The sequence below is a fragment of the Diospyros lotus genome, chromosome 4, assembly GCF_014633365.1.
Source record: "Diospyros lotus cultivar Yz01 chromosome 4, ASM1463336v1, whole genome shotgun sequence".
Taxonomy (NCBI): Eukaryota; Viridiplantae; Streptophyta; class Magnoliopsida; order Ericales; family Ebenaceae; genus Diospyros; species Diospyros lotus.
This window is the reverse complement of record NC_068341.1, coordinates 37,235,673-37,243,578: the sequence shown is the minus strand read 5'-3', so window position 1 is coordinate 37,243,578 and position 7,906 is coordinate 37,235,673. Positions and strand designations below refer to the sequence as shown.

The following is a 7,906-nucleotide window of genomic DNA, read 5'->3' as shown; positions in this document are numbered from 1 at the left end:
TAGTAAATGGTCAACACTTTGTATGCAAGAAAAAATATATATATATATATATATATTATTTTATTATTATTATTTTTTTTTTGCTACTCAATTTCAAGCTCTTCAAATGCATTTTAAGACTTTGAGATTAATTCAAAATTATTTTCAAAACTATTTTTAATATAATAGTTTTAACCAAATAAAACATAATTTTCCAAATGCTATAAAAACAATTATCACAAGATTTTTGGCATTAGATTGCAGAATGAAATTAATTTTTATTTTGGTGCTTAATAAAATATATAAAAATAATTTGAAGCACCAAGTTAATAACTATTAATAAAATAATTTTATCACTAAAATACAATTATTTTTCATCATCAAAACCATATCAAAGGCAAAACATTAGATAAAAGTATTAATAGTTTGTTTATTTATCTTATGGTTGTTATAGGGAACAAATCAAGTTCCACGGACATTAATATTCCATCCAACATGTCATTTTCAAGTATGTTTTGGGGTGTTTTATAGCCAGTTGTAAATAAGATGTAGGATTGTTTATTATACGATTGTGGCTATTAAGTTGTATATATTGATTCTAACTTAATTTTAAAGATTTTTAATATTTTTTTTCAACATTTGCTAAATGGCACTTCCATGGTTTCCCAATATGAATCACTCTAATAATGGTAGAGGAACACATACTAATAATATACCACAATAAATTCAAAAGTTTGGTGACTTTGTATTATAAATGATCTTTTGTATTTGATTGTATAGGCATGATTTCGATATATTGTATATGAAAGATTTCGAATGCTATGGTTAAAGATGCAAGATTTTGATTGTTGGATTACTTAAAAATATAGAATTTCAATTGTATATGTAAGATTTTGATTGTGTTGATATTCTATATTCCATTGCATATGCAAGATTTGGATTATATTAATAATTCAATTTTAACATATATTAATGTTTTTTATTGAGTTATTACAAGAAAAAAAAAATGATTGTAGTAATTATATTATGTTTTAACCTATATGGATATTTTTTATTGAGTTCAAAAAAAAAAAATAGAAATTGTTTCAATGATCAATATTCTACTTCCACAATCAGTAAAATCACAAACTAAGCAAACCCTTAATCAAAATGCATTCCATTCATAATTTGAAATAATACATTAATAGTTAATTTTTATGTAAAATATTGTCATATCTATTCCTAAATACATTGGACTATGATCACAATCAAATAAGTGAGGAGCGGCAGTGAGAAGGGAACTAAGAAGAGGCGATCGACAAGAAAGGGTACGAGCCTATAAGGAGACAATGGTCGAAGAGATAATGAAAAACGGTGAACAAAATGGGAGGGTAGAGACTCTTCTTGCAAGATAGAGGCGAGGATAAGAGAGAAAGGGGAAATCAAGGAGACGAGGAGAGATAGTGAACAGTGAGAGAGATGGAGCTGAGGAGAGGAGTAAGCTATCTGGAAAATAGTGAAAGGGAGAGAGCCAAGGAGACAATCAGAGAGAGGGAGAGGTGAGAGAGAGTTGGAGAACTGGGCAAATGAAGAACTGAAAGAAAGAGAGTTAAAGATACGCCACCAATACTGAGGAGATGCAGTCGGAGAGAAAGAGAGAGAAATGGGAGGTGGGGAGATTGGAGACTCAGTCAAAGCTAAGAAGACATAGGTAGAGAGAGAGAGGGGGGGGGAGGCATTGAGTAGATGCCGGAAAGAAAAAAGAAGTTGAAGAGTTATGTTGCACGAAAACATCTCATAGGAGTCATTTCCCCATTTTGAAAATGTTTCTGAAACGTTTTCTATTTCCGTTTCAGACCCTATTTATGTTTAATTTTTTAGAAAAATGTCCGTTTCTACGTTTTCGTTTCTTCTCGAAAATATTTTTCGTTTTCGTTTCTGTGCAACATAGCTGAAGAGTCAGTGGTTTTTTTAATTTGTTTACAGCTGGAAAAATTTAAATTAATTTTTGTACAGTTTTTGCCACATGTAATGTGGCATCCCCCTATTGGCCCGGTGTATGAGAGGGGCCGTCGACGGAGTCCAGTACAAAATTTTCCGTGGGTAAGTATATGTTTCCATCCTCTCTTCCCTTCCGTTCCGTTCCTTTCCTTTCCTCAGAAGATGGAGACATGGGCAACGGCAGTTGGAGAGATTCTTCAAAATCGCCTTTACATCCATTGGCGGATCTAGGACGAGGGCTTTGAAATGGTTTGTCTTTGGTCCTTATAAAATTCAAGTAAAGTGTACTACAGCCGTTCAGCAAACCTCCTGATCGACCACTCAATGTCTGCAACCACAGACAGATGTCACATTAGCCTGTTTCAACAACAAAAGAACAAAATGATTTTTTAATTGGATTATTACCTATGTTTCTAACCAGAAGAGTATCCTGCATAAATTTTGCATGCCATGTGATCCATTCTGTGACCACCTGCACTGAAAACTATCAGATTTCTCTCAGGTTGCTTTCTTCGTGATGAATTCAATGACCAGGTGGGTGTGTATGTCCGAGTTATTACCCAAACAATGCGGAGGCTTTTGACGAAATTATTTGGCTCAATTATCGAGATCAAACTGTATATAATCTCTTCGGTATGACTGCAGTCTGCATCTAACAGACCATCCTTTAGGTTCAGCATAATTGTAAGGAATGCCCTTCACATTTTCGAAGTCGTAGAAAGTACTCTTCTGTTAGTTAGATATTACGTAAGATGGCAAAATAACAATTTTACCCTCATAATAAAACATTATTTCTGATTTTAGCAAGGAATTAAAAAGAAAAAGAAAAAAACTAGTGATGATGGACAGCTAGTTGTTGGCCACCACTGTTATCAACGTTGCTTATCAGAAAATAAATTGAGAGAGAGAAAAAGAAAGAGAAATTGATAAAGGTTTAGAACGCAAGGGTTTCCAAATTTGAAACCCTGATCTAGCTTTTGATCTGGAGCCTAGATGACCTCAAACGCACAAATTGAAAAGAAAGAGAAAAAGAAAGAAACCCTTGCCAAGAAACCCTATTGGCAAGAGGGTTGAAGAGGGTTTCAACATTTGTGTTTCGTTAGAACCCAGACACATGTAGGTTCTGATAAACCTAGATGCATCTAGGTTTGTTGAACCCATATATGTTTGAGTTCGTTGAAATCAAAACAAATAAATGAAGGGAAAAAAAAACTTACTGAGATAGTAGTGAGTGGCGACGATAAAGGCAGCAGCTTGAAAGGGAGAGGAGAAAGAAAAGGAAATGAGGGCCAAAAAAATAGAAAGAAAGTGGTTTTTATGTGTAAGAATAATTTGGTCATTTTATAGTGTTTGACAGGGTTAATTAATGACAAGAAAAAACTTGCAACATAGCATAAATCTCAAAGGTAATTGTTGCATTTTCTCAAAGGTCAGAACTAATTTTTACAAGTATCACAAATCTCACACATCAGATTCTAGAAAAGGTGAACATCCACTGGTAATTTTTTCTAAAATTTACTGTTTACTGAAGTTTACAACACACGAACAACCGTGAGAGAGCTACACCGGATTCTAGAAAAGGTTAAGCTAGAATCTCTCTGTGCTCTGAAGACTGTTTGTTGCAGATGGTTATTCCATGTACTATTAATAAACTACAACTGATTATCTTATGAGTTTTAATGCTTTAACAGTCCTCAATTGAGTTCATTTATCCCGGGAACTCGTGAATTCTGATGCTTAAGCTCTTGTTATTCTTCAATAAACAAATGACGGTTACAATAGCTTTACAGTTAACTGTACTCCAACTGCAAATCAAACTCAAATGTTAAGTCATGGAGAGCTAGACATAAAGATGAATGGAATAACATTGCAAAATCGCTCCACATTCCCGGTCTTTCTTCTTGTCATTAGTTTAATGTCACTCGCACATCTATCTCCTAATTGATTGATCTACAGCTATTGCATCTGGCTTGGTGATGCTTAAACGCAATGAGAGGAATGTAGATGTAGCCTCTTCTTTAGCCTTGTCCTGCCCCTGCCATTATAGTGATAACGCAGTAAGGGTATCCTGAACTGTTAATTGCCCGGTCCTGTCCCTGGATTCCTGGACTTGAGAACTTCAATTCGTGTTGAGAAGAGACCAGAGACTGGCCGATGATCGGAGAACTTACTCTCACTGCGAAAATAGGAGAGCTGCCTCACTCCTTTACCATACCACAAAATCCTGTCACACCTGACACCATGAACAACATCTCTTCTTATGTTTAATTTCCAGATGCTATGTGGAAGTAGCAATTCTCAACCAAAATCCAGAAACATTAGTTCATGAGTAGAGTTACTTGGCACCAGTTTTCACAGGCTTAGCTGGTGATATAAAGTAGAAATAAGCTTCACTCGCAAATATTATTGTTGAGTAACCATACCATGCTGGAGTCCGTTGCTTTTCTCCTGCTCTGCTAGGAACACCACCAGAGTACCGGTTACAATTTGATGAAGAATACTTGTAGGTGGGAGCAAACTCAATGTTTCCCTCTCTCCAACCTTGGAATACTCCATTCTTGAGTTCCCATTGAAGCTGATCGAACTCTTGAAGGGCTCTCCAGTCTTTCCTCTGTATTAGTTCCCTGGCTAAGTTGTCTTCTAGGTATAGCCTATAGTTGAGATCCCCAAACCAGAATACCTGACTGTTGTACAATATATTAGATCCATCGTTAAAGGGGAAATTTTCTTTTTTTCTTAATTAATCCACTTTTATTCAATTGACCCATGCGCTTTTGTTTAATATATCAAGGTTGTCCAGTTAGTGGGACTAAGGTTTGGTGTTTGTTGCTGTTGTTATTGTTTATATGATGATATATAGAGGTTGAAAAGGCAACTTACTCATGTCTTAAGATGGTGAGAGGATGAGGATTACTGCCATCTTGAGGGAGTTGAGGGAAAGAAGTTCGCCTAAAAATCTCTGCAACCTGGTGATTTCTTCTCCCTTCATCTCCTTTCTTCTCGCCAGAAGCCAAGTGGGCAGCAATGAAGCAAAAGCTTGTTCCTTCAATGGTCATGCTTACTGAAACCGATCCTTTGTTTCCCAAACAGCCCATGATACCGCAGGCCACTGAAGCAACTCTTACACTTGATATGCAATACCTCCTGAGCAGTTCTGTCTTCACCCACACTGTTATGAACACTCCGACCATCTTCTTGCTTGCCACAAGCTTGTACCTACAGCACAAACTTGCAGTTTGACTATCAAAAATGGCAGGTCTTTCTGAGTTAGAGACTCCTGCATATTGATAATTCTCGCTTGAGGTGGGATCCGAAATAGATGTTAACCAAGGGCAGCCATATTTGTTGTTCAGCGTTTTCCCGATCAGAATGTTCCAGTTTGTTGCTTCTGTTTCGTCTTCAGCTCCAATTACATTTCTTGCTTTCAGGGGAACAATCTCTTGAAATCTGCAATAAGATAAGGTTTTGTTGTTGAACATGATCCATTGGGACTCATACATATAGACTACCAAATAGATTATGCAACTCCCTTCTGTCGACCTTAAGTTCACGTACCCAAGAACATAAATATCCGCAGCTTCCTTTAGATTGAGCCATTCATCGACATCTACAGCTAAACTCCCCACTGGCGATCTTCCTGCGACATTCCATGTACCCACGAAAACTCTGCAGTACAACATATGGTAAGTAATCATCATAAGCCAGTAATCTTCTCAATCGCCTTCTCTTTTTTTCAATTGACTTACACATGATAATACCTCACCTTAATTCGCATGTATCGTTATTCTCTGGCCTGATGACAAAACTATCGTCCAGGAATTCTTCGCCTTCATCTTCATCCCAATCTGTGTGCCACCAATTACTGTCTTCTTTTAGTGTCGATCCCAAACGAAAGTAAGAAAAAGCCCTGTAAGAAGATTTTGCCGGAAAATTAAGAGAGTAGGTGTAAGAAGATCTGAAACTAAACCTGTGACTTCTCCCAGATAAAACCGGTCAGCTCTCTTGCGCTTCCTCTTGAACCACTGCCGGAATCTCCTAGTTCTTGACTTATGGTTCTTGTTATTCATGGTTGATCAGAAAGAGAAATTTCATGCCAGAAACTTTAGAGCCATGAAGAAGATACCTTCGCCTTGTGAGAGTTCTTAAACCTTTCCTAGATTGAAAACTGGATCTCTCTTAGCACTGGGTTGAATGCTAGCTCATCTGATTTAGCAAGCGTTAAACGCCAGGGAAACAAGTAAAAGATAAGATTACAAGAAAGCTAGAAAAGACAACCGCGAGAAAGCTAGCTTGCACGAATTATATATAGTTCACACACGATAATCCCAACAGGGAGGAGCCGGTAAAGGTCAATGGTTGCTGGGGCTACCATGTCTGTTTTCATGTTGTAATTAAGAAACGAAAATAGGAAATTTTATGGTCCTCTTAAGGCTCATTTGTTTCATCATTAATCATATATGTTTGCCCTTCTATAGTGGTGATCACGTTTTAATCTTGTGGATTTCACTTGACATATTATTATTATTATTATTATTATTATTATTATTATTATTATTATTATTATTGTTATGGAAGATCTGGTCAGAAGAGATTGTCCAATCTTTTCGCCCTTTGGGGGGCTGAAAGAACAACTTGTCGACAAGATTAAAGAAAACAAAAATGATGATTGGTAGAAATGTTAATAAATTAATATTCTTATCTTATGTTATGAAAATTCTCTTCTTATAACATTTGTTTAAAAATTCCTCAATTGCAGAAGCATTATGATGCAAATTGATGAATCTGTCAATGGATGGAATCTTCCAGATTTTGCTTTGAGTTTCTCATTATTGATGCCCTTTGAGGTTCATTGCCTGCCATAGTGGGGAAGCAGCTTCTCAATTAAAAATGTCTTCTCAGCCTTCACAATCTGTCAAACGGGGGGATGAAATGAAATTTGATAATAACATGGCCCAGACATTAATGGGTATCTGCCACATGTACTGGAATTCCTTGTATCCTTTCAGTGGTTTGTACGTTTATATTCAACAATGATATCCTCATCAAAGCCGGCTGGCCCCCCCAAAATGAAAATCTTATTCGTGTAAAAATTTTAGAATAAAATATTCTTTGTACGTTAAGACTACTAAACTGATGGTCAAAAAAGTAAAATCGCTCACTTCGAGTGTCTCGTACTTGGCTTGATAGGACGTGAGAAAAGGTTAATCATGGTGATCCAGTCGGACGCAGTGGCTAGACCCGAACTCATCGCACACAAGGAGTCCCCTCATTTTGGAGAGAGATACCCCACACTGCCGCTTGCAAGGCTCGATTCTTAGTCTTGGTCCAAGATTCACCATGGAAGACACTTTGTGCCCTTCTTTTTGATCAACTGAGCTGTCTATGCGGGCTACTAAACTGATTCTTTATGATTATTCAAGTAATAATAAGGGTAACTGCAAAAAAAAAAATGAATTTTTAAGTTTGTTATAATTTTAGAATAAATAACGATTTACTAACCAAATATATTATTTTGTTACAAAAATTACAACCACACAAGACATTAAACACAGTTAGCCTTTCCTGTTAAAATAAACAGAAAGAAAAATAGCTTGAACGATAACATGGGTTTTAATTTTGTTGGCATTTTTATCTTAATCCATATTGAAAATATAGGTTTGGACATGAGTTGGGCATAAAAAACTGGGGTTCCATGAATACTTCACAAGTGAAAGAAGAGGTTAGATGAGATGAGACAGCAGGATGTGGTGGTCCAGGCAACAGATAAAAATCATAAGAAAAAGTTGGAGATGAAATAAAAAGGGCAGTAGCTTTCATGGGTGGCCACACCTTCAGAAGCAGATATAAATGCGGGGTAATAAGGGAGATAAGCCATCAACCTCAGTGTCATAAATCTCAACGCTTACCTTCTTTTACGTTCCATCTTTGCCGTTGCTTCAGCCGCCTT

The 7,906-nt window shown here is 36.4% G+C and overlaps 1 protein-coding gene across 3 annotated transcripts; it reads right to left on the bottom strand.

Moving 5' to 3' along the window:
• Positions 1–3,687: 3,687 nt before the first annotated feature.
• On the bottom strand, positions 3,688–6,296 carry LOC127798674 (type IV inositol polyphosphate 5-phosphatase 7-like). 3 transcript variants are annotated; one of them, XM_052332209.1, is made up of 6 exons: positions 5,927–6,296; positions 5,723–5,828; positions 5,515–5,625; positions 4,840–5,406; positions 4,383–4,643; positions 3,688–4,192 (listed from the first exon to the last, which is right to left on the bottom strand). In XM_052332209.1, the coding sequence occupies exons 1-6, from the start codon at positions 6,024–6,026 to the stop codon at positions 4,036–4,038; spliced, it is 1,302 nt and encodes a 433-aa protein (XP_052188169.1). In that variant the 5' UTR covers positions 6,027–6,296; the 3' UTR covers positions 3,688–4,035. The 3 variants fall into 3 exon arrangements, with proteins under 3 accessions (XP_052188169.1, XP_052188170.1, XP_052188171.1); XM_052332210.1 differs by having other exon boundaries at positions 5,723–5,825; positions 5,927–6,295; XM_052332211.1 differs by having other exon boundaries at positions 5,723–5,804; positions 5,927–6,289.
• Positions 6,297–7,906: the final 1,610 nt, after the last annotated feature.

Bases quoted from the DNA above. Each gene is read 5' to 3' on its own strand.
- LOC127798674 (XM_052332209.1), bottom strand. From the start codon at position 6,026: ATGAATAACAAGAACCATAAGTCAAGAACTAGGAGATTCCGGCAGTGG. The intron at 5,626-5,722 runs GTGAGGTATTAT...GTTGTACTGCAG, and splicing joins AACGATACATGCGAATTAAG to AGTTTTCGTGGGTACATGGA. The intron at 4,193-4,382 runs GTATGGTTACTC...TCATGGTGTCAG, and splicing joins AAGCAACGGACTCCAGCATG to GTGTGACAGGATTTTGTGGT.